The sequence below is a fragment of the Pollicipes pollicipes genome, unplaced genomic scaffold (assembly GCF_011947565.3).
Source record: "Pollicipes pollicipes isolate AB1234 unplaced genomic scaffold, Ppol_2.1 Scaffold_4881;HRSCAF=5763_pilon_pilon_pilon, whole genome shotgun sequence".
Taxonomy (NCBI): domain Eukaryota; kingdom Metazoa; phylum Arthropoda; class Thecostraca; order Pollicipedomorpha; family Pollicipedidae; genus Pollicipes; species Pollicipes pollicipes.
Window position 1 is genome coordinate 4,491,894 of NW_023596576.1, and position 27,201 is coordinate 4,519,094.

At 52.9% G+C, this 27,201-nt stretch overlaps 1 protein-coding gene across 2 annotated transcripts in view; it reads left to right on the forward strand.

Moving 5' to 3' along the window:
* The window catches only part of LOC119101127 (lachesin), a 55,025-nt gene that overhangs the window by 12,653 nt on the left and 15,171 nt on the right, over window positions 1-27,201 (forward strand). For both annotated transcript variants that reach the window (XM_037224401.1, XM_037224403.1), the window contains exons 2-3: window positions 13,260-13,337; window positions 26,547-26,653. In XM_037224401.1, the coding sequence (XP_037080296.1) occupies window positions 13,271-13,337; window positions 26,547-26,653 (174 nt within the window). In that variant the 5' untranslated portion in view covers window positions 13,260-13,270. The remainder of the gene's footprint in view (window positions 1-13,259; window positions 13,338-26,546; window positions 26,654-27,201) is intronic.

Genomic DNA, 27,201 nt, shown 5'->3' on the forward strand with positions numbered 1-27,201 from the left:
GGGCGAACAGTGCCGGTGGCTCAGTTGGTTACAGCGCCTGCCTTCCGATCCACCCACCCGTGGCAGGGTGGGTTCGAGCTGCTTTAGACGCCCGCTATGGTCTTTGACAGACATGTGCTGCGCCCGGCGCCAGCGGCTGCGCTGAAAGTCAGGTGACGTCAGAGGGCAAGACGGATCGTGCCGAGCATTGCGGCGCGTTTGAAATTCGCCACCAAATTCTGCCGTTCGCCTGGAATTGTGCGATCGGATGGTAGGGGTCACAACAACATCCTACATCTCACATTTTTACACAACGACCGCTGTCTGGCGTGAGCTCTGATACCAGAAATCGATCAATTCAAGAAGTTTCGATTAAATTATATGCTTAGAAATTAAGCGCAAGAGCTTCTCCCAAATCTCGTCGTTTGATCGTGATGCATGTTTGTCTTGACCTGTTTATTTTCTAGCCTCTGCATAAACTAGAATCAACTGTGAAACAATGCTATGATTAACTTTTGGTTGCTATCCGGAAGCAGATGTCTGCCATTCATCCGGCGGTAGATTTAAAACTTGATATCAGTTGAGGTGCGCCAGAAGCACGCTGTCCGCAGAGGTAGTCTGTGCTAGTTGCACCACGCTATCGATCAAGTAAGTCTTTCACCATGCCTGATGCATGGCAAAGGACATTATAATTGATCATGCAGGATGCACGCATGTTAAGTACACATGATTATTTGGTGGACGCCACATCTGTATTCCGTTTCTTCTTGCGCTACGGAATCATACACGGCGCGGGATCGAAACCCTGGTTTCCCAAAGGGGCCGCTTAAGCACTGCACTACCGACACCGTTGGTTATACATGGCTAACATGGCTGTTTAAATGGCTCGCATGGCTATTCGCATAGCTCACATTGCTGCTTGCATGGCTTGCATGGCTGCTTTCATGGCTTACAACAACATGAGCCTACATGGACATATTCCTGCTAGGACATGGCATGCATGGTTTTGTTCCGTCTGCAACGGAACAAAACAAAAACAAGTGGTACGACCATGATAAAGCTGTCTAGGCTTCTGTTTAAGAGTTGCAAGTGCAATGCAACGTGATGCACACTGAAAATGGTTATTATTACTTACAAAGCGGAGACCCCATTTATAATATTCTTCAGTGCGTAATGAATGACTCGCTATCCGAGCGTGGCGAACTCTGAATAGACTGGCGTTAAGTAATTTGGTGAATGAAAAACAACGATGGAATTACCGCCAAATCCTAAAGCATCACTGATTAGTGACATATAGCTCCCACAGAAATAGACAAGGCTTGACCAAATGATGGAATTATGAATGCAGGTAACTTGAATTTTAATTACGGCGAGGTCTGAAGAATTACCTCAGGACATTTGCATGCTACTTTGGCCACATTCCTCCATAGAGTCACACGTCTCTATCACATTCCTTTCCGAGGATTGCGTAAAGGAATCTCGTCCGTGAAGGCCTGCAAGTTGAGCCCGAGCGGCACGTGCGGTTTGTCTGTGTGCAGTGATAATCAGCCCTAGTAGCGGCACGCGCGGACCCGCATCCCTGACGCAGTGATGGGCTCTTCGGCCGCGGAATGAGATGCCGTCGTCAAATCTAGTTTCCTTTTCGGTGGCTATAGCTGCCATGTTAAAACAAACCGCTCCGAGGACTGGGTGCGTTGGGTGGCTCGTGGCGGCCACGTTCACATTTGGTAGCTTTCGATATCCTATGGAACCCTTTGGTGCTGCCCCCCCCCCTCCCCTCTCAATAACAAAGTGTGTTTACGCACCTGCCAGCGTCCGATATGTAGAGGATATCTGATAGAACTTGGCGATCACACCAAGGGGATGATTTCGCCGTGATAATGCGCATTACCTTGCGTTTTCTGGAGGTATGAGTTTTTAAATGATGCTGCTGGCGAATGAGACAGTTGCAAGATGGCCGTGGCTATTCCAATCCGGCAGCAGTATCGCGGCGGAGGCGACTCCAGAGCTCGAATAGAAGGTAGTATAAGGGGCGCTTTTAGGTACTTAGCTGTAAAGGTTTGTATCTCACTCAATATTAACACAAACTGCTATATGTGTGGTGACAAAGGCGTGTTAAGGTTTTGTACAAAAATAAATGCGGAGGACCATAGTCGCAAACCAATGCCAGCACTTTTGTTTTATGGATGGATAGTATGGGAAAATTTGAAAATCTCATGTGACGCTGGAGGAAAAAAAACAAAGGTTTCTGAGCAAAAGGACCTTCAGAAATGAAGGTGGGAGGGCTCATATCAATTGGAATTCGGTGGCCTAAAACGGAACGTTGCATTCAGTCTTTCACTTATGCGCTGCAAGCAACGTCTACAAAGTGTTTGTCAGAGGCAGGTCCAGAAACGACAAAGTGAGCGGAGGGGGTCCAGTACACGGAGAGGGTGGCCACTAACTGCAGACCGTCAGTTGATGGCCACGGCAATGGATCACAGTGGAGTAAGGTGCTCCTCCTCTCCCTTGAAAAGCTGAATATGTGTGCGACAAATGTCTGTGCATTATATGCCGACACCACAACTCATTTGCAGGGCAAAGCAGCGTTATGACCGATGATGGCACGTTCTTAGCCTCACCCTTCCGCCCCCAAAAATGCATTGTGATTTACCTTATGTCAAAGTTTTGGCTTATACCGGATCTCTTAATAGCAAAGCAGAACGACATGCATTGCTTCGCATACACTCAACAAAAACTGCTTTCGCTGGTTGTATCTTCTGAATGCGACAAAAATTTTCAGTGTTGAAATGACACAATAGCATACAAATTGCTAAATAATTTGTCGATATGCGTTGATGGCGTCGAAATCACCTGATAACCGTCATAACTGTACAACTGTGTCCGAACAAAAATACACTTTGCATTTATCACTCTTGCTTCCACCAGAATTTTTTTTCTGGCACTTCATATTGAGATATGAAGTGCCAGAATACAAATTTCAGCGAGGAAAACAAAACGCCATTTGCTTTATAATCGTCCCAGTAGTGTACAGGCTATTATAGGAGCGGCAGCAATTTATTTCCGCCCGGTATAGGGTTAACAGGGAGCCTGTCCTGAAGATTGACGGAATTTCAGGCAGTGGCGCAGCCAAAGGGGAGCCTTTTTGTTTTGTAGAAAAGATACTACTTTTAGCTTTATTCCCCGTCGAATAACCAGGAGAAGGGTTCGATAGCTGTCCTGATATTTCGGCTACATGTCTTTGTTAAACGGTTAAAACGACAATGAGCAGTGAGTTCGAAGTTATCTACCGATCCCACTCGATTTTCCAGTTGTATTTTTACAACGAACCACAGTTTTTACATGTCACCAGTTTTCAGGGGTTAAACAAGGAGCAATTGCCAGCCACTATTACGATACAGTGTATATCTAATTAAGTATTAAACATATGTGAAACTGCGTGTGCATGCGTAATAATTTAAGCCAACAGGCCTCACGCATTACGTATCACTCATGCGTGCAAGCGATTTCATTAAATAGTCTAGCCTAGTGTGAACACCTGGCGTCTCGCAGATGTTCAATGAGTCTCACACGAATAGGGTGCATGCATGCCCCGACGTAAACTATATCCATTTCACGTTTTTTCGCGCCGTTTACACTTAATTCTTAACCACATTTTTACGCTTGCCAACCACCTGAAATCCCGACACACACAAATGACACCTATTGCTCCCCCGTACGTAGGCTTTGAGATGGATTTTTGATTGATATTATTTGCCAGATTTTTGACTTATCGTTTCTCCTCCACGGGGATATACGCACAGGCTTAGTTCAAATGATTGAAATGTAAAATGCAGCTGGTTGAAATGCAGTTGAAAACTCAAAATACTGTAATGTCACATCACGTTTTACATGTTTTGTTTTGTTCACCGCCTTCATTGAAAAATGAGGACTATATATGGACTATGATATTTTGCTTTGGGAAAGTAAGGAGGGACTCCATTAAACCTATATATGCTTACATTTTACGCAGGGGCACTTTTTAAGTCAAAAGGAGGAAATGTATGAAAAAATTTTCCTCGGAAAGATCTCCGCCGAGCCTTGATTTAAACACCCCTTCCATTCAATGAGGCATTAAATGAGTTTCACGCAGCATGTCCCACGCAATTTCAGAGATGGGATACTGAGCTCTTGACTACATTACTACGCTGCAAGCATGCACTTTTAACTAACTGAACTTGACTCAACAATGCGGAATCCTTGTATCGCTCTGATTGCTGGAGGATATACAAGCAACCGGCTTTAGCACTGAGCGTATCCTTAAATATTTACGCGCAATCCATAATTACCTACTTTACTACATATTCCATTGCGTATATCCTTAGAGTCATGAACGTTGAAGCTCATTGACATGTTCCTTCAGGAATAAATTACACCGCAATCTTTTGCTGCAGCAAAAATATGTTTGGACTACGCTTCTAACAACCTGTTGATACCAGACGGTGACGTTGTCAGCTCGTGTTTTTAAAGCTACTTTCGTGACGCTGATATAAACGTTTTAATGCATGTTTCCACTACTGCCTAAACTTAGTCAAGAATACAAAATGTATCTGTTAGGCAATGTCATGGGCACTGAAAGACAAACGGAAATGGCAGCCGAATGATATACAGAGCCCATGCTGTATGCAATGATCTGAGGCGAAATCAACATGTCATGCGATGATGTCATTGATGTAGTGGGCAAGTTACCTTAACGTTAGTCCTGTATATGGCTTCGAGTCATTTTTATGCTTATGGTAGTGTCAGGTGTGGTTAATGCGTGTATTTAAATTAACTGTTAACAGCCTACGATATCATGGCAAGTCATAACATGTCACCAAACGACCACAGACAGATGCAAAAGGTCAATGCCTGGACCTGCCCTCTTGCATCAAAGACTCATGCAGACGCAAATATATATATATATATATATATATATATATATATATATATATATATATATACATACGCTGAAATTACGCTGACACTTCGGCTATAAAAAGCATCCATTTCAGGTGACGAGGCGTAAAATTTGGTCATGATTCGGTGCAATGAACCTGTTTGTAACTGACTTTCTATTGGAGTCAAGGCATAGCAACAACGGGGAACGCCTTCAGCTCCTCATCGATTGTCTGATCATTTGTGCTTGGCGGCGCTGTGGTTTCTTAGCAGTTCAGCCCCTCCCGAAGGCAAGTTTTGGGGCGAAATCGCGAAATCTGGGGAAAATTTTATGCAGGACGATGTGTGTCGCTGAGTGCCAAGTGTCAAGAAGTGTTACTAAGCACCACGCAAACTAGCAGACTACGTCATGCCGTCATAGTGCGTGAAAGCGGTTAAACGTCACAAGCCCCAGCAACAGCATCGCGTGACAGGCAACATACCGTACCAAGGAAGACAGATTTTCCTTTCGGCTGGCTTTTTCTCTTGCGTGCCATCACCTGGCGGTAGTACCATGCAATTTTCATTTTTCATTTGGCGCGGCCGGCCCTATTTTCCGAAGGAATTATGGCGTGGGTCAGAGGTCACCTGGGGGAGCGATTACACCCATTTCTGGGGGCGGGACGCCTCCCCTGGCGGGTGTTACGACGTTTAGCACTGGCCGGAGCCGCTAATCCCATCAGGAAGTTGCCACCGTCGGCCAGATTCGATTCCGGCGGATGAGAGTTTTATGGCTTTTATGGAAGGCTTCATGGCAAGCGGGCCAAAACAAGAATGTCAAGCTGCTGAACCACGAATCCGATTCATTGGCAGGGCATTTCGGCGGCCGCCATCTCGGAGATATACACCGCCGATCCCGACCGTCCGAGGGCGGCTGTTTTCCTACATTTCACCTCCGCCGCGGCGCGCTTTCTGCGCCAATGTCTTTGTTTGGTGCGGCCGCTCGTCCTTTCTACCATTTCAGCCGAAAACGTTACTGCTCGGAACGCAGTTCTCTTTATGCAGATTTGGTGAGAAACATTTGTCTATCTTTGTAGGACTGCCGGCGTTTATGAAGCAGTGTCTTGTTTTTTGAAACAGGAATGGGGACGGGCCAGAATTTGAATGGCACAGCTTGGTTAATTCCGTGTCGAATGCCGGCCTCTCGCTCGCAGTGAGACTGCTTTTTTAACTGGTGAAGCTTTCAAGATGTAGCGCCAGTGTCGGATGGCCTAGAACGAACTGCTTTACAGTTTTACAGTTACACACACAGAAAAGGCACCATAATACTTGTCTGCACTCGTGTATGTTTCTCGTTACATATTTTGTGGTATGTAAGCAAACTGGCTTAATTGGAGCGAATTGGCTTTACACACACTGGCTTAAATTCCAAGAGTATTGGACGGTCCAACAGCTCCGAGCTCGATGCGCAAGCCTCAGACGGACGCAGACGGAGGTGCGCCCGTGCCCCGCTCCTCGCCCCCGAGTCCGCCCGCCGGCGGACGCGCGCAGGCCGGGGGGGGGGGGGGGGAGCGGAGCCTCTGTCTTCCGCTCCGTGGACACCGGCTGGACACTGGGTCTGCAACATTGACGAGTCGCGCCAAGTTCCATGCGCGACCGCCAATCAATGCTTTGACAAAAGGATCGCCGGCCGCCGGTCGCCGCAGGTAAATAGTCGAAAGTTTGCGGCGCCGGCCGCCGCGCGGCGGCCTCGTAAAGCCGAAATTGAGCGCCGCCCGACGCTCGCGCCACGATTAGACTTCATGTGTGCTCCCATCTCCATAATAAGCCGCCCGCATGCCATCCGATTGATTTCTGACATCACGAATGCTGAATATTTTAGGCGTGCGGTAGAGGCGACGTATCCATCATTCAGGGCCAATCCAAGAGCGGGGTAAGTCCGGCGGCGGCGTGGTGGTCTCTGCGGGGCCCGGCGCGGGGTAGTGTGACTGCTCGAACCACGGTCACCCCAGCCGGAACCGCTGGTCAACTCGGATTCGCCCCTTCCCTCTCGCCCACTTCAGCCGCCACTCGATGAGAGCCGGGTCTGCGGTGGGGGCCTCCGCACGCCGACAAGTGCATCGGCATAGACATTGCCTCCGATGGGTATGAACAGTTCTGACCGTTGAACAATCTCATGTTTGTTTCGCCTCACCATGAACTCTTCTAAGCAGCACAGGTTCCGTCCAGTCACTCATCGGCATTGTGATGGAATAATGTTGCTCAAGAACAGCCCAAGTTCTGTTAAGCCCACCAGCTCGCGGTGTTTGTGGGTGTCAAAATAAAAAGAACACAAGCAAAAAAAGAATTGACTCGATTTGGCAATGTGCGCCTAAAATTTGTTAAGTTCGACGTACCTGGGACTTTCGGTCAATCGTATTTTGAGAAAAGCCTGCATGACTTAAAACCAGGTCACTCCCGGCAGTTTAGATACATTCAGTGCACAGTAGATTACCCGTCTCGTCAGAGCCCACCACCTCTCAGTTATGTTATGCACGGCAATTTGTTTATGATAAATACTCAGTAAATGGTATAAGCGTGCTTCTATGCACTGCTGCATCAATAAAAAAACGCCAGCAAACAGCGTATTTTCCATTCCTACGGAGTCGGCCGGGCATCCACTGACCCGTACCTAGAAGTTTCCAATCGCATTACCATTTTGCCGATGCCCACTTTTCAATCAAGGAGGGATAACTTTGTCCATCCCTGATCGCAACTTGGAAAAATACACAAGCACAAAGTTTCAATTGTGTTAGGGAGGATTTTTAAGGCGCTCAGTGCCTTCGATCCGTTCGTACGTGATTCCCCTGCAGTCGGACACGGCAGTCCCCAGGGAACTCCCGCAATCTGGCAGCACTCTACCGGACGGGTCAACAGACACCGCCCTTTGTTCGCGGCCGGCCGCCGAGCGCGTCATAACTTGCCGCCGCACCGCACTGCCATATGATGCACTTCTGCAATAACTCGAGTCAGCCGGCCGCCATGCATTATGCACTGGCGGCCCATGACCGGTCGGAGGCGCCGGACTGCCGTGGCCGGCAACTCCACGGCTGCCGTCGGCCGCCACGTCCATGGCTGCCGTCGGTCGCCACGTCCATGGCCGCCGCCGTGCGCCACGTCCACGGCTGCCGTCGGCCGCCACGTCCACGACTGCTGTCGGTCGCCACGTCCACGGCTGCCGTTAGCCTCCACGTCCACGGCTGCCGTCGGCCGCCACGTCCACGGCTGCCGTCGGTCGCCACGTCCATGGCCGCCGTTGTTCGCCACGTCCATGGCTGCCGTGGCCCGCAGCTCCACGGCTACCGTCGGCCGCCTCGTCCACGGCTGCCGTCGGCTGCCACGTCCACGGCTGCCGTTGGCCGCCGCGTCCACGGACCGCCAGCCCCACGCCCGAGCAACAGCCCCGCGGAATGTCAACCGCTCATAACTCGGTTGGCGGCGGCGTGCCACGCATCGCCGAGCTCCCGTAAACCGGTGTCATCTCGGGCTTGATGTGGCGAGTCACGCTCTCGCCTCGGGCGATGACGGGGTCACTGCTGGGCGTCCCGGGCCGGCTGGCACGCCTGCGGCTGACCGGAACCGGTTCCGGGAAGGCCAGCTCCGGCGAGGCGAGTTCTGGAGCAGTGCTGTCGGCTAACGTCGGATCTTGAACAAGCGTGTCCGGTCATCTGTGATTTAGTTCAGCCAACTTACCCCCCCCCCCCCCACCCCACTTCCACAGCCTCTGGCGACAAACGCACCATCGTCCGATTTTGCTCCCTTCGGGTGCTTCTGAACTGACTGAACAGGAGAGAGGCCCGCATCTCTCACATGCCCACATGCCATGCTGCCACACGTAGCCGCGCTCCCCTCCCCACCTCCAGGGCTCCGTTCTGACGGTTGGGACTGGAGGAGCGGCTCACACCCGACCTGTAAGTGCCGATGAGGTGCGACGGATGTTAAAAGCTTTTTTTGTGGAGAGGAAGCTTTTTCTGTGGTGGCCCTGGAGTCAGTTACCGAAAAGCCTTCCAGCTACCTGTGGAGGGAGGCGATCGGCGCCAAAGTCAGCGCATGATATCGTTGCATAACAAGACATTTGTCGCGTGTATAACCGTCGTGTGCACACATATCGAAAAGGTAACGCGGCCCTACGATAACATCTCTTTTAAGGGAGTCTTCCACATTTATATCGGGTTTTGAGCTGAAATAGCCATCTTGAAAACCTTTCGATGCTGTTCTTAATACTGCCCTCCTGAGGCTTAGGCTCCTCTAGCTTCTGAGCTAGACGCCTGTCCTAACTCTAGTTGAGCCCAAGTTTCTGAGCTAGTCGCCCGCGAAATGTGGAAAGGTGCATTGGTGAGTGTTTCAAGGTCACCCTGGCATTGATTACGTGATAATAACGTTATTCACACCCTGTCATTTCATTGACCGTGCGGCGATCAAGGCCAAGAAAAATGTTATTGTCGAGGCGTTCATATCTGGCATTCGTGAGCGCGATTTCCAGATGAAACGGCCGTCAATTGGCCCTCAATAAATGCTGCCCAAGGTAGGATGACGTAGTCAAATCATGACGCACTGAGGAGCATATTCACTAAGGAGAGAATGGTGCTGTCAGAGTAGTCTTTTCTTCTTAAAAAGTTTACCAATAGTTATAAGTGAGCTTGTTTCATCATATATGATGCTTGCTTCAATGTCTTCAAATGTAAAACATTCCCTTTAACAACCGGATGAAGTCTAAACGTCGATTCTTATTACGGGGTATACCAGGCCACGAGGATTCTGATATATTCCCGATTACTCTAAGTGACGTCAACAAGTCGGCACGATCTGATTTTGGAACAACATAAAGACATAAAACAAACGCTTGTCTTCATTCCAACCCACTACGTTATACAGAGGCTGCGGAAGTGCAGCACGTTCCTATCTATTTGTCTAAAAATATTTGCTGACATGGGAAAAGATGCGTTTTAAAGCACACAAGAATAAATTACTCAAAACAAACCACTTGCCGAACAAAAGATAGTTTGTGGTATCTGCGACTTCTTTTCGGCACGGATTTTTGTCGCAGCATCTTACAAAGCAGCAGCACCATGTCAAAGTCCACGATTCCTCACTGGGTTCAGAGATTCAAAGCATGTTGACTCTGAAGCCGAGCCCGAGTCTGACCGGGTTCAGATCCATGTCGCCACCCACAATACAACAGCCGGGTGCTGTCGTCCGTCCAGTTGTCCCCCAATGCCAGCCCGACAGTCGTCCAGCTGCTGCCCGTCCAGTCGTCCCCCAGTGCCAGCCCGACAGTCGTCCGGCTGCTGCCCGTCCAGTCGTCCCCCAGTGCCAGCCCGACAGTCGTCCGGCTGTCGTCCGTCCAGTCGTCCCCCAGTGCCAGCCCGACAGTCGTCCGGCTGTCGTCCGTCCAGTCGTCCCCCATTGCCAGCCCGACAGTCGTCCGGCTGTCGTTCGTCCAGTCGTCCCCCAGTGCCAGCCCGACAGTCGTCCGGCTGTCGTCCGTCCAGTCGTCCCCCAGTGCCAGCCCGACAGTCGTCCGGCTGTCGTCCGTCCAGTCGCCCCCCAGTGCCAGCCCGACAGTCGTCCGGCTGTCGTCCGTCCAGTCGCCCCCCATTACCAGCCCGACAGTCGTCCGGCTGCTGCCCGTCCAGTCGTCTCCCAAAGCCAGCCCGACAGTCGTCCGGCTGTTGTCCGTCGAGCACGGCCGCGACGACGCCGGCAGGGATAATGTCGGCCACGCCAACAGTTTACGAGCCAATTTTCCACCATATTTGGCCGTTATTTTGGGCCTTCAGGTTGGGCTATTGATTGCATAAGCCCCTTTATTGATACAGGCGGGTATAATGCGGCGCCGGCGGTGGCCGGACGAGCGGGGTCGACGCCAGATGGGCGTGAGCGTCGGCCGAACGCCGCTCCAGACGGCGCTGATGTCCCTCTCGACCCCGACGGAGATGCCCGGCACACGCCGACCCGGCGTCAGGCTATGACAATGTCTGCGATGATCTGGGAGCGGCTGACCTCGGGCCAGGGCTCTGACACGTGGGGCGTGTCGGGGTGGAGGTGGACCGCAGAGCCAAATGTGCGTGATGCACGGCCGAACTCGATCGATTCTGGGTCGCGAGCAGCTCTTGCTCGAAGTTTTTCTGACGCAACGCTGGACTGAAGGACACGCGTATGTGGGCTTTTAAATGTCTGTTATCATAAGGGAATCTGACGGATATCTGCAAAACCGGATCGCGGGCCCTTTGATGTGCCAAGAGTCATTATCGGCGGAAATAGCGGACCATCTAGAGGAAAGACACTATTACGATCCATCACGTCTTGAAAAGAACGATCGCGGATTGCTGGCAACGAAGAACCGTATCCGATGGACAGCCTAAACCTTTACCATGATGATGATGATACTCTACACTCGTGTTTTTACGTGTTTTGTCATGTTGAAAAGGTTCTGTCAGTTTGCTTGAGGACTCAAAGATGTAAGTACGGCCTTCCCACATACGCCAGTACTGACTGGCGTCATATTCTCGGGGAAAGCCGCAGCAATGCGCCGTTGAGACCGTAGCATACGGTTCTTAGTGTCTTGTTACAGATATTGATAGTGCAGCTGGTCCACAAAAATGAAGGACAGGGATTGGTGCGCTTTACGAGGCAGCCATGTATCTACAGAAGTAGAGCACGGAATTGATCATGGCTTGTGTCCAGCATACGCCAAAGATACAAATGCTTGGTAATGGAATTGATAGCCGACAGGCGAGCTATACTTTTCTGTAGAACATTGCGTCGAACTCACTGCACTTTGACAAACTTGGCGCATCAGCTGTTTATTTTCCCACGAGCAACCCAGCTCTATTTGACGAACTGCGGCCCTGCTCAGCCGTTTTATCAATGCCTTCTGGCGCCGCACCACAACCTTCGAAAATCTAATGAAGCTGTTGGCACCCAGCTGTGGGGGCACGCGCGGGCAGCCAAGTGACTGGGCCGCGCTTAGCCCGCCGGCGTGCGTCCTGCGCCGCGTGCGCTCGGCTCGCCGGCGTGCGCCGTGCGCTGCATGCGCTCGGCTCGCCGGCGTGCGTCCTGCGCCGCGTGCCGAACAGCGCGCCCTCCCCAGCCTGTTGTTGCATGGGTGCTGACTAGGCGCGCCGCTCTAATAGCTCATCGCTCGGATAGGAATAGTAAATCTGCGCCACAATGAGACGCCACCACAACAGGGGCCACTCGGAATAACACCCGTCGTCCCTCGGCTACGAAGACGGCGCCAAGACCGAGCGCTGTGGCAGTGGAGCGGGAGGGCGGACCAGACGCCGGACGCTGTGGCAGTGGAGCGGGAGGGCGGACCAGACGCCGGGCGCTGTAGCAGTGGAGCGGGAGGGCGGACCAGACGCCGGGCGCTGTGGCAGTGGAGCGGGAGGGCGGACCAGACGCCGGGCGTTGTGGCAGTGGAGCGGGAGGGCGGACCAGACGCCGGACGCTGTGGCAGTGGAGCGGGAGGGCGGACCAGACGCCGGGCGCTGCAAGGGCACAGCGCGAGGGTCGGCCCGCCAGCCGACATCGACCGCTGGCCGAGACAGGAGCCGATCGGTGCGACAAACGCCTCCTGCCCGGAGACGAACCTCCACGGCTCTCCCTCAGGGCTTGTCGTGACTCCGGGGCTTCCAAACTGGCCACTCTCACGCTGTTTTCCTACGCTTTGGAAGCATTGCATCGCTCTTAATCTAGATATAAGCGACTGGGTCAGCTGGCCACGGATAAAGACCGCAGAGAGTTAGAAAAGCCCCCTGGGTGCAGCTCGTCGCGTGCTTTCGTCTCTGTTGATGACATGCGCAGGTCTTTCGGCTCTGTTGATGACATGCGCAGGTCTTTCGGCTCTGTTGATGACATGCGCAGGTCTTTCGGCTCTGTTGATGACATGCGCGGGTCTTGGACGTACCACACCAGCATTTGTTTATGATACGTGAGCCTGTCTCGTCAACAGAGCAATAGTCACTGCACGGAATGCACTGAGGCTCCATTGTGGTCTGGCACATTCCGCAGCTCTGTTCTTCTCACACAACACAGCTTACAGCCTAGGGATGGAAAATGTTCCCTAGGCAATAACGCTGTCATGACTAGGGATTCCAGAAGCCTCTCGGTCCCATATGTGTAGTGTACCACACAAGCTCAATGTCATGTCTAGCCATATCGGTGTATAATTAAGGACCTACCTGCTTCTAAACCATTCCCCCACCCCTGCCTCTAGATCTCCAGTGAAATCAGAGCCCACAGATGGTTCAGCCAGGTCCACCCAGCTGACTCGACCTGGTCGTCGCGGCTGACTGGCAACCTGACAGCCGCAGCTGACTGACGATCTGCGGTGCTTTCAGAGAGCCCGGGGATGAACCACCCCAATATATCAGCCTGGATGCTGGCGGGTCTGGTCTCCGCTGCCTTATTTCTGGCAGGTAAGCAGCACCGGTCAGGGATTGCGGCTCTGCTGTCGGCCGAACAGCCCCGATGTTTGAATAACGTTAAAATAAATAATTTATCGTTTAAAGTTCAGTGTATGCATGCACACACACACACACACACACACACACACACACACACACACACACACACACACACACACACACACACACACACACACACACACACACACACACACACACACACACACACACACACACACACACACACACACACACACACACACACACACACACACACACACACACACACACACACACACACACCACACACACACACACACACACGCACACACGCACCATGCATATATATATATATATATATATATATATATATATATATATATGCATGGCGTGATGAGCGACCATCTCTCTTCATACCAACCCTGGTCCCCACTCGCACTGTTTTGAAATTTGATGTTGATCAAATTGAGCCGAAAGCCATTTTGAACAAAGCCTCGCATAGTAAACACTTCTGTACAAGGTAGATTTTGGCCGGTGCATGCCGCGTTTTCGCCCATGGCAGCTGTGATTTTCAGGTTTTCGCCAACGAATCTCTATTAATCGCTTCTGCTATAGCTGAAGAGACCAAAATCGCTTAACTCGGGCGAGTATTTCGCAACTGACCCGCATGGGCTGCAGTGACAGAAAGCAAGCTGTACTCGTTCAACTGCATTGCTTGTAGGCACTCGATTTGATTCGACATCATATATATGTTAAAGCTGATGTCGAATCACTTCCAATCATCCGGTGCTGGACCTATTGTCGCGGACCGGGACGTGTAATGTCCATCATTTTCCCAGTTGTTGGTATGTAGGTAACATTCATTGCTGCTGATGCCTAATGATATCAGACCACCTTCGGAGGCACATTCCCGGACAATGTTGTAGTTAATAACAAAACGCGTTTTTCTATGTGCAGTCCTCTTCCCGTTGTCTGAATTTACTCATTATTGTCGAGACTTATGACGTGTTCGGTATTCGGGATATGAAGAGCGACAATTACAGAAAATTTGCTCTTGCATGCCCTAATTGTGCAAGAAAACAAGTAAACAATCCTTTAATGATGATTAACATTACATTTTCATCGTGATGCTGTCTTAGCACTGCACATTTGAAAACTGCCATTTTAGTTACTTACTGATATTCGTTTGAATCCATTTTCCCTTGTTTAATTGTGGTAAGACACCAGTTTATGCCTTAACGAAGTGATGCATGCTTTCATAGTGTTGTAATTCTTGTGGTCTAAGTCCTGTCGCTACCCCCATTCGCGTAGAAACAACTGTTGGCCTCTATCGATTTTTCGATCGCTTAAATTAACGGCTGCAATGTATAACGCGACCAAATGAACCAGCCGAATGGAGAGTGCCTGGTGGCTTTATGTAGAGAATCATCAGCCCCGGATGAGGCATTCCGGGGTACCTGATGCAATTACTGATGTCACAGCTGAACATTGATGCTACTTCGCACCTGTTAATGAGCATTTCAGGAGATACGCGCAATCACTTACGTGTGTAGTGGTGAGGTTTCCGAACCATCTGTATACTGGCAGTGTAAAATACAATGGATATAATGCAAGGATGGTCCTATGCCAGTCTTTATGTCAACTTACACCATTTGGCGCGCGGGCTCCGCGGCTACATCTCCTCCTGTGCTCTGGTGGGGCGTCAGTGGTCATGCGTGAGATGACGCACGCAAGGCTGGTTGCTGGTTCAACTCTTCTGCGGGTGCTGTGGGGACTACAGGGCGGCTGCATTGCCTTTCCGGGGACTACAAGGCGGCCGCGTCGCCTCCTTTGCATATTATTAGCACTGACCGGCAATTTCTTGGTCGGTTGTAGCAGATTGGGTGGAGGACAGTTTTATTAAACGTCCCCGCGCGCGTTCACGTCGTTTACGAAGCGCGACGGTAGGGTGGCTTCGGTGAAGGGAGAAAACACCAGCGGATGTTAAGCCGCGGCCTCTGGCAATCAGTTTCGTTGTGCTAATAGGGGTGTGCTTGGTGCACATGTGCAGGTGAGTCGTCAATACTGCGATAACATCTGTGAATTACCAGATCCCGTCAAAATTGCTATTCGACTTTGACCTACCATGCGATCAGTCATCATTAACGAGTAGGTCATGATACCTCCAGCATTACTTCCCTTACCGACTTCTTCGCCCTCCCTCTCTCTCCCTCTTTGCTTCTCCACTCTGTCTCCTTTATGTGAAACAAGAAGGCGCTCGCGCTTTACTTGCTCTACCCAGCTCTCTCGCACTCCCCCCATCCTCCTTTACATTCTCTTTCTTCCTTGGTTTGTCTCTCTCTCCCTCCATTTTCGTTCCTTTCTCTCACTCGGCTCAAAAAAGTTGAAATCGTCGCTTTTAGACAAGACATGCACCTTAACTTTATTCGGAAATGGTCACCTTCACGCTGGCGCTCATTTCCCTAAAATTGGAGCGCTAGCATTGACACGACTATGGTAGCTTCCATATAACGTAGAATACACAACTAGTTTTGTGACACACTTTCAAGCCTGCGATACGAAATTTGTCATGGCATACACAGCGCTCAACCTTGCCCATGTACTACTCCTCATTTCCCACAATTCCCTGTGCTTTTATTCTGATCTAATCACCATGGAAACCAGAAATATCCAGCAACAGATGTGTAACCTATCATCGAATCTTGAAAACGTGCATGCCTTCAAAGCCGCACTTTGTGTCGTGGTCAGTAAAAACTGTCCCACCAATGCTGACAATTGTTGCGCAGCAAGTTTCAGAAGCTCTTTGCCTTGTTTCCAATCTCACTTGCATTAAAGTCCCAAATCTTTTAACACCACCTTTCGTAAAACACTGGTGTACACACACATTCCCACAAACCACTTACAAGGCGCAAATCCGCGCTCAGAGCTGACCAGCCCGGCGGCCGTCGTGACGTGCTGCTGTGGCGCGCCGGGTCCCTGGCCGCGTTCGGCCACGGTCTGATCGGCCTCCTTCGCGGCCCGCCCTGCTGGCAGGGGAGGGGAGCGCGAGAGATAGCCTGGGCGACGGTCGCGCGCCAGCTGCCGCCGCCGCGCCCAATCTCGATATATAATAACCTCTATCGACTTCATGTGTCCGGGGCGACACACCCGTCTTACAAATCCCCGCCGCAATCCGGCCCGATAAAATAATACCACCTCTATGTGGTGTCTAACGGCCACCGGCGCTGATTGATGTCGGGCCGTGCGGCTCTTTTTTCGTATGCGAAATAATTGGATCGCCCGCGGCGGGCAACGGCGGCGCGTTCGCCGCTGCGCCGCTCTCGCCGCGGCGTGGCGGCGGCGAATATTGGCGATGCCGGGTCCGCCCGATTCTGGGCATGTGGTGAGCGCATTATCCAATTATGCAAATATTTTAATAGAATAATACGGCCCGATCAAAAATAGATGTGTGGAAAGTTTGACACGAATGCTAATGAGTTGGATGGGAGTCAGTGGAGGTGTACGGCGCCGGATTAGGTTGAGTCGACAAGCATAACTGGTTAAACTTTGCAGGCCAGCGATGTTTAAGTTACCTGTTACAATGGTGAGCGTGGATTAGGATCCTTGCGGATCTGCCAAGCCCCGATGATTGTGAGGTTCAACGAAACATCGATGGAAGTGTACAATGCTCTGTTGGTGAGCTTAATGCTAATGCTCGTGTCTCCATATTGGCACAAATCATAATGCTGCCCGGAATTATTAGTACTGTGAGATAGATATCTTTCAAGTTGCTTTCCCAGTGGCTTTTGCGTCGCAGAAGCCGCGCTTATGTAATTCATCCTTAGTTGCGAATTGGAAACTGATCTAGGGTTACAGGCTAGCACCGGGTGGCCATGTCAGGACAGCACGTGACTTTTTGAAACCCCGACTAACTGTACCCGTTCAACTGGGCTCGCTCTACTGGGTCGGGGAAGTCAGTTCTCTGCAACGAGCTATGTGTAACAGAAACCGTGATTTCAAAGCCGCTCGTGCAAAATTTTCAGATCAGTATACGTTGCACAGTTTAATTCTCTCCAGATGAGTCTGGCCGCTCGTCATGAGGTGACCTGTGACACTTCTCGACGGTCACGTGGTCGCCAACGGTTCGTGCTTGCCATTCCGGTCCGACTTCATGCCGTGGCGCTTTTTGTGTTTGTCCTTTGGGCTGAAGCTGGAAACGGACTGTAACGCGACGATCAGCCTCGACAAGATCGAACGGAGCCTCTCCCTCTGGCCGCAGCACACTGCTGAAGCCATCCCACACCGGTCGCAGTGAGCGTCGCGCAGGGCTGACCAATAATGATGGCACTAGACCCACAGACATTGAGAGCTAATCGTGGTTCGTGACAACAGCAGGCGACGAGGGATCGCGTGCGCCGATGGGCGGGCAGCGGCCTGAGGGGGCCGGCAGGGTACTGTTTGACCTGTGAGGACCGCGCCGGGTGCCTGATGGCTCATCTGACGTCCACGGTCCGCCAGGCCCGGCTCGTGTCGCACGTGTGTCACCTCCCCCAAAATCAATTACAGAGGCGTGCCCTGAAGGAGCGAAAATCCTCGAGCCGACGTAACCCGATCACACCGCCATTCGTAGCCTCGTTTCGCCGTATGAGTTCCGGAGCCGCGGCCAGTGGCCCAGTATACTGGCGCCGGGGAAGGGGGAGAGCACCAGCTACCGCCGCTGTCGGCGAGTCACGGACGGCCGGCTCCTGGTCTCCCCTCCTGGCCGAGCGGACGACCCCTGCAGCTCCTCCCGGGGGCAATGAAAGTGCACCAACTCGGGAAGCCGAGATAGCCGGGGGTGACGTTTTTCCATTCATTGACCATAGCGTCAATGCTTAAGTTTCAGAACGTGTTGGGACTCAGCCTCTTCCCTCTATGCCCCCCCCCTCTCCGGCCACAGTTCCTGCACCCCTGGACCGCCCATGAATGTGTAAATATACACCCGGGGTGCACGTCGCCCCCACTGCGTCCACGAAGCGCGCAGCCCTGTACGTGCCGTGTTGCGGGGGTGGACACCCCGTCCCGTCCCGTCCCGTCCCGTCCCGTCCCGCCCCGTTTGGCAGACCGTATCGCGTCCTCTACGCCACGGACCGTGTTCCTTTATCGTGTATTGTTTGTCGTAATGGACGCGCTGGAAGCCGGCCCTAGGCCGTCCGACGGAATGGCATTGGAGTGGCGCTGTGACGTCACTCAGCTGGTGGTCGTGCAGGCTTGGTTCGGCAGCCGGGGCAGATGGCGGCTAAGCCAGGCAGAGGCGTTCAGGTTGGTAGACGATTGTAAGCGTCGTTACCGGACTCCATGGGCCAAATAAATTATGCTAGGCTTATGTGCGAATGGACAGACGTTCGACCAAATGCTTATTAAGGTCAGTGAGACGTGGCGAAGCATTAATGCGAGGGTGTTAGTTGGTTGAGATGAACAGAAAAGACACATACTTCGTCTTACGCACCTAGCCGATTCGGTGAACCACACCTCGTCATGGTATGCTTTCCTCAGCCTCTGCGGGGAGTCCGTCTCGCTTCCTCTCCATCCCCTCCGTCACATCGCCGACAACACGTGGCCGTTCCCGCGTCACCAGCGCCGGCTCAGATAGGCCATCCGTTCGTCCGATGGCGGTGGTTCCCGGCGGCCGACAATGGCCGCGTCCGATGAAGACGTATGTAAGTGTGGCTCGTGGGGAACTTCACGGTCGGCTGCGCCGCACGTCCGCTCAAACGAGCCGCCGACCGGCGATACTTTACCAAACTGTCGGCCAACAGCGACGGGAGAAATAAACACGGCCACTGCTTAACTCGGCTCATAACTCATGCCGGCCGGCCGGCGGGGGCGCGGGCACTGCCGGCCGCTACTGGCCACCGCTCCGCGCGACAAGCACTTTCACCAGGTGCGCTCTGGGAGCAATGGTTCGCCCACCGAGGACAACAGTCAAGAAGCTGGAGATCGGAGATATGAAGCAGTTCTGTATGGGTCAGTTCACCTTTTTTGGTGGTTATAGCTGTGTGGTGTAATCCGAATCAATAAACCGTCCTTGATTCTCAAGTCTAACGAAATGATAACCGAATACCAACCGCACAACTCTTCTGACAAATTTCCTGAATCTTACTTGGAGATGGAAGCACTTCAACCACTTCACTGTTGAGCACATTATATGAGTGACGATATTTCTGAGTCCGCAGTCAATGGGCCAGAATTGTGTAGCATCATTTGCGCATTTGGTGATGTCCGGCTCGGTCCGGCTCTGACGATCCGTCAAATGCCGGAGAACAGGCCGCAAAATTTACCACCGCAGCTAGGCGTGCATGCATCAATTGCAAATATTTTACAGGAGTTGCAAAAGTTGCGTAAAGTTTCTACAAAAGTGACGAAATCGTCTTTTGTAGTTTTGAAACCTCCCACGATCGTCGGTGACTACTGTCCATCACTTGGAGTCCCAGCTGCTGTTTTGTGGTATGCAAAACAAACGGAACGCGTACCACGAGTACAGCTTTCGCTTACCCGTTAAAGCCGTCTTATGACACATGGAACCGACGTGCTTATTATTTAATGAGCAGATCAAATGCACACCTTCTATGCTAGTAGTCTAGTGGGCAGGTCTGGTTAATTAGTAAACAGACAGTCATCCAGCATCCAAACCCGGTCCACTGGCGAACAGACCAGGCCCATTTGCGAGCAGGCTTGGTCCGATTGCGAACAAACCCGGCCGCTTCTGGGCAGATTAACTTTGTTTTAACGTATTGTATGCGTGCAGTCTTAAGTGTTACACGACTCGTTTATCACGCCGCAAGATGCCAACAAAATGTCGGCGTACTTATATTCGCCACGACCCGATGTAGTGTCATGAGATGCTTAAGAATGATATAGCCATACCATAGCCAAGATGTCAATAATAGTGTGCCTGTACGTACTTAACCTGCCTTACTTTTCCGTTTGGAGCGGGCCCACGGGCAGCGTCCCGCGTGTGGCGGCCCGGCCAGCCCCCGGCGTCTCCGGGGTCACCCGATCGCCGTGGTGGGTCGCCGTGTCACTCCAGCCGCGCCCGCCGTCGGTCGCGACGCTGCCGCGTCGGCGCCGACGTCGCCGCACGTCCGCGCCGCCGACTTATTGCCGCCGAGACCGACGCGACAAAGTCGCCGGCCGGATTAGGCGGTTGGGGCGGGGCGCGAATGTGCCCGGCGCCGGCCGTTTCGGCGCCGGGCCGCCGCGGACGTGCTGGAAATGAGCGGCGCCCGCCTGGATTAAGCGGCGGCCGTCGGCCGTCGGAGCACTCTTTGTCTTGCTGCGCTCGTGCCGAAGTGACAGATGGCTGTCGCGCATGCATTAGCACTGGAAGGGACAGATGCCGGCCGGTCAGTGCATGCACAGCAGGGGACGTCTGTTGAGTGGGGCATTCGGTAGAGAGTGGAAGGTGTCAATAAAGCAGTGAAAATAAAGTGTACCTGAGTCTGCAGGCTTGCCGGACGATAGGCCTCGAATGTTCAGGGATGATCAAATTCAATATACTGTCATTGGAGTCTGGCTTGACGTTAAGCAACGTTTCAAAGCTAATGACTTGAAATAAAAGGAAGAGGAATATTCACGTGGGTAGAACGTTGTATCTGTCTGACGGTGAAGAAGACCCCTTTACCCTCACCCCCCCCCCCCCCCTAACACAAAACACAAGCGATCCCCTACGATTGCCTGGTTGGCCTCGGCCGTGTCAACGTTCAACCCATGCAGGCGGAAAACCAACCAAAACGCTAAATATGACAACAGCCGTCACCGACAATTGCTTCTCGCCGATTTTAAATCTACCGAAATGGCTAATGGCCTGTTAAACAAACACGCAACAAGAAAAATGTGTTGTGGCGAGACTATGCGGTGCATGTTTCCCAAATAGTAATTACATCTACTTGCAAGTAAACAAGTTGCAAGGACAATATTTACTTGCAACCAAGTAAACATTGCATTCGTGGGTTTTAATAGTAAAGGTTTCGACCGCAAATCGTGCACTTTTCATTTCATTGTGCATTTTATAAATAAAGTATTTTCGACACCGTGCCCCGCATACAAACTGTCGAAAAGTCCGTCTCTCCTTTCGTAAAAGTGACGCATCCCCATTCGCCGGGATTCCCGGCAAGGTGTATACTGTACCGTACGGCAGATAAGCACTACGGTGCAGCATTTCTCGTCCAGAGCAGGAACCTGTGCGGGCTGGCGAAGTGAAATGCAAAGAAAGAAAGGTTACTTTTTCAGCGAATTGGTGTTCAGTTCAGAGCTGGTCAGGGCACATCCAAGATTTTCATGAGGTTAAGGTCTGCGCCAAATGTACCTTTCCCTCAGATAGCGTTTTCACCTATTACAACGGGCAGCATGTGAAACTCCCTCTCTCCTCTCTCTCTCTCTCTCTCTCTCTCTCTCTCTCTCTCTCTCTCTCTCTCTCTCTCTCTCTCTCTCTCTCTCTCTCTCTCTCTCTCTCTCTCTCTCTCTCTCTCTCTCTCTCTCTCCTCTCTCTCTCTCTCCTCTCTCTTCTCTCTCTCTCTCTCTCTCTCTCTCTCTCTCTCTCTCTCTCTCTCTCTCTCTCTCTCTCTCTCTCTCTCTCTCTCTCTCCTCGTTTCCTCGGAGCCGGCTCCAGTCACGCCCTGGGGCACGCAGGCGGGGCGGCGGGGTCGGTCGACGCCACGAGTGATGGGGCCGCCCGACCCGCCCGCGCCGTCTGGCTTCCGTCCTGCGCGAATGAATATCTACCTTGTTAGCAGGCCATAATTCAATAGCGTCCCTTTTTGGTTGATTATGATAGGCCAATTTACCGGATAGCGTCTTGGGGTATTGCGAGTAACTCACTCGGAACAGTCGGCGCAGGCGCGGCGCCAGGCGCCGCGTGTGGATCACTGGCTGGGAGCCGGTGTCGGAACCCCTTGCCACCGCCGCCACTGAGGCTGCCGCCGCCGGGCGGACCGGCGGCTCGTGCACAAACACAGCTAGAGCACTGGCAACGGAGGCAGATAATCAGCGGCGCCAGCTCCAGCCAGTCCCCTTTGTCGCCGCACCGGCCCGCGCGATGTTGCTGAGAATAAACGCACAGCGTCATGGAACGTGGCATTTTGCCACCGTGCGTGATAAGGAATTTGGATTGGGGATACGAATTATAAATAGTAAATCAGTGATACATCATGAGAGTGGAAATACACACACAGCTGAGAGCTGACTCTCTCCCCCCCCCCCCCTTTCTGCGCCTAATTAAGGCATCAGATTTGTTTAGACAAACCCCGGTCTCCCCAGACGTTTTCCAGACCTGCTGTCTGTGACGCTATCTGTAAATCCGTCAACAGCGTGATCGCAGTCGCCACCGGCGCCCCCAGGCGGCGTCACATGCTGTCTGATTAGCCGGCGGCAGCTGGTTGGCGCCAATAACGCGCCGACACGCGGCAAGGTGCGATTTTCCGCGCCAATGACTGATGAGTCTCGCTTCAGCGGTGTCGGAGGCAGGCCGAGTTGAGCCTGACCCTCTCCACCAACAGACGAGGTGGGGGATCGGACCCTCCCTGTCGCCTGGGGAGGTGGGGGATACGACCCTCCCCACCGACAGAAGAGGTGAGGGATCCGACTGGATCCGACCCTTCCTGCCGCCGGGAGAGGTGAGGGACCCGACCCTCCCCACCAACAGAAGGGGTGAGGGTTCTGACCCCCCCCCCCCCCCTGCCGCCGGGAGAGGTGAGGGATCCGCCTCTCCCTGCACCTACCGGGGGAGGTGAGGGAGCCTCCCTACCTCCGGGAGAGGTGAGGGATCCGACTCTCCCTACCGCCGGGGGAGGTGAGAGATTTGACTCTCCCTAACACCGGGAAAAGTGAAGTTTCTGAACCTCCCTCTGGCAATGAAGCATGTACCACGCGTCCCAGTGGTATTCCGTATATCCTAGCGACGGCTCCTCAACGTCCTGTCCTGCAAGATAAAAGACAAAACAGACCACAGTGAGGAGATGTCAGCGTGGGACATGATATAAATTTCTGACTTGGGTTATCCACTTAAATGTCAACGTTCAGGGAATCGGCGGATAAATGTAATAGCAGCTGAGTGAAATATAGCGGATGCAGCGAACGAATGGTAGAGACTGAAGGTGAAAAACTGGCATTGTAGAATGAAAGGTGAGTGTCGTCACAAAGCCGAGTTCTCCCAAGGGAGTTTGGTTTGAAATCAATTAGATATCTCCGGTAGCTTACTTAATGCAGCTACGCAGTAAGTACCTGCATGCACCAAGCTGCATTTTAAATAGCATGGACACTCAGTTCAACGAGCAACACACTTATGCATGTTGCGGCTTCACGACACATCAAGCAAAGACTCATGGCGGTGAGGCAGCGTCTAAAGTGCCGGGCCGCCGCCGACACGGTGCGACGAGATCGTACGACCGCCGCCTGCCCGTCGCCGCGAACATGTTGATTTTGCTCCTTGTGCGGCGACCCTCCGAGACACGGCATTGTTATTCCGGATCCGAGGTGTCTATTTACTCTGCACTCGTGAGCTTCCGAAACAAAAACTTACTTGATATCGCTGCGTCGGTCGGCAGCCGGCACCGGGCGAAGCGCTCGGCGTTGGGAGATAGTTGGACATAATTACATCAGCCCGATCATTGGTTCCGATAGACGGCGCTGCGACGGCCTTGGGGACGTTTGGCGGCGTTCGTGGCCCTCAACATTATTTACTTAAGAGTTAATAACGGCACATGGGTGTGTCTCCTTATCTAAACTTAAAGAAACGCTGCGGCAATGTTCGCTGCTCCAGTCTAAATGATTGGACCAATCGCTTATGCTTTTAAGACGCGATGTTAGATTTGGTTATCACGCCATAATTTCCTCGGGATTGTATTTACGCTCAGGCCGTTTTCTCCGTTAAATGCCGGAGAGAAGGGAGCGCCCCAAAAACGTACGCGTTCGTCAATGCTGGAAAGCAATCAGAAAGGTTTACGGTAGGTCATCGATCACTCGCATGCATATGCAATGACGAAATAACTGACCTGCTTCAGATCCTAATGCTGTTGCCATCATCTGGCATTCAGCAGCACACATGGGGGCGGCTCTAAGCCAATATTTGGCGACGCAACCGTTGATGCCACCAGATCGATAGGATTTAAAGTGCTGCCGAAAACACAGGACCGGCCTGGGGCACAGACATTCGAATTTGAAATACGTCGACAAATAGGACGCGCACGCCGCTGGCCACCGCCGCATTCTCCGCAGAAAGGGTTTCCGTGTCGGCCCGGCCGGGGAACACTGGTTGTGCGGCCGGAACCAGGGCGGGGGCGCGTAATCGGGCGCATTGACCGCGCAGTGCGGTCCGGTGGACGAGGGAGGGGCGATCCAGTGGACGAGGGAGGGGTGGGGGCGGTCCGGTGGACGGGGCAACGGTCGCACAGTCAGTCGGTCTCTCAGATGAGAGGCCTCCCATGTCGGACCACAGTGGTCTCTGACGATGAGCTAGATTGCCCCACACACTCCCATGTGGCTGTGCTAACCACCGCGCTGGGACATGACCGCTGGGATGTCAGTCCCTCGGTCTGTTTGCACTTGCCCCGTCAAACTCGGGTAGCACCTCAACCAATGCTGTATGCTTCGGTGGCGCGCGGGAATTGGAAATGAAACTGGGGACAGGCTCGCTCTCACCGACGTCAGTCCAGATAAACAGATCGTCAAGGCCTCCGACTAATGCCCAATAATGCTGTCTTATTCATATAAGTGATCGCAAACACGCAACACATGTCAGGAACATGCTCGGAAGCAAGGTATGGAGCAGCCTCTTTGACCTGAATAGAGTTTTCCCTCGTTGCTGCTTGGAATGCCTGCTGTCGGCTATTGCGCCTGCTGAGACGACTAACAGCATCAGATAAGAGGAGCATCCGTGCAAGAATGCTCGGCCCCGCGTCCCGCCACGCTCCCCCCCCCCCCCCCCCCCCCATCTCTCGCCGGTCCGGTCAATTTGGTGGCCTCGTGTCAATAGCCTGCGGGCCGCACTGACGACGGGCGACAATTATGGCGCGCCGCTGACGTTTCGCGGCGGCGGCGCGTGTGACAATGCGGCGACGACGGCGTAATGGCCGGGTAATGAGCAGAGGGGGACGCCGCCCGTCTCGCCGCGCCCGACGGCTGACGAGGCGTCGCGCCTCCCCCGGGGCGGCGCACCCCGCGTCGCCGGACAAGAGGCCAAACGAGGCCAGCACGGCACGATCGGACCGCGTCGGGAGGCGCCGCCGTCAGCGCCCACGGCCCCGACCGGCGGCGGCGCGGCCGTCGGCAGCGGCCGGTCGGCACGCACCGGTGGCCGCGCGGTGTAACCCGAGCTGCTCCATAAACAGATCCGAACCGAGCTCAGCCAGACGCCGGCCTCTGATGGCGGGCTGATGCGAAGGCTGCTGCTGTCGGGTGACAGCCGCCTCGTCGTCGGCCGGGGCGGGCTCTCCGCTCCGCCAGCCGTGCGCAGCCCGCTCTGTTCCCTGCTTCGCCGGTTAGCTGACAGCTGGTGAGGCTGCCGTTTGATTTCATTCCGCTCTGATCTGGTCGTTTGTCGGCCGGACAGAAGATTAAAGGCCGTAAATCAACAAGCCCCCAATAATCGCCGCCGGCCTGAAGGCCATCAATAGCAATCCTGATTGAGCGCCTAAATTCGTCCGCGTCAGGTCCACGCAGAAACTTGTGCTGGTCAGTAGCCACGAGATGTGCCCTGTCATCCCTCAGAGGGGGGGGGGGGGGGAGGGGGATTTCCGAGCCGTGTGGCCGCGATGGGACCGTTTTGTCTCTATCAGATGTTTAAGTTGATTTCGCAGCTTCAAAGAATGCAATTTGTGAGAATAAATGACGAAGAATCGAGTGAACTTGTGTACTAATGGTGCAAGTCGGATGAGACGTGTTCGAAACGCGGCTGGCTCTGTGTAGACACTACTGAACTCCGGCCTTAATGTGCTGCATGCACACGATCATTATATTTTTACATCGACGTGGTGTTCTACCTGCAATAGCTATACACGAATATCTCTGCAGTCCGGCGTCGCTCATTCATTGACCAAACACAAGTTTAATGTCGAAAAGGAAGCAGGAAGAGCGGTTGATTGTCACTCTCGGATAATAACGACCTCTCATTCCGCAGCTATGCGTGTCATGTGCAGCCTCCGACTCACGTCCGGTCCATGCGGCGGGGAGGGACATCTCTCAGCTCCACGTCGCCCTCTGTTGCAGCGTGGGGGGCGCGGCCGGAGTTTATCGAGTCATTGAAGAACCTGACGGTGCCGATTGGAAGGGACGCCACGTTTACCTGCGTCGTCCGCCACCTAGGCGGCTACCGGGTAAGCACGCTTCACGTACGCCGACCAGCATTTCGGAGTTCTGCGAGAGAACCGCTCCTGTTCGCAAACCAGGTGGCCTCTTCAGCTGGGGAGCCTATCTCGTCGCCTCTGGCCCCTGGTTTCTGGGTTTCAGGACTTTTAAGGCTGTGGACCCCATTTATGAAGCCCGGGAGTCTCCTGTTTATGCTTTAGAGCCCTACGGTCGTCTTAAAATGCCGAAAAATGCTGCGAGTTTGGCCTCTGCTGGGCGTCCTCCACTAGGGGACGAGCACCATGGTTTTAGAACCCCCCCCCCCCCTCTCTCTCCCGTTGGCTACACCACTGCCGCATGCAGTCGTGAACATGACGTGTGTGTGTGGCTTTGTCGGTTTGTTTTATGTCCGTGGGTGGACAAGCTCATATGAATATATCAGACAAGCTCAATATCATTAGTCACTACAAGTCTTAGTTTGTGATGCACTGATAACCTAAACAACCTGAAATCTCACCCGCACGTCCAAAGGGTATTAGATACAGTAGACACGATTAGCCAGTTTGATTGGGAATGA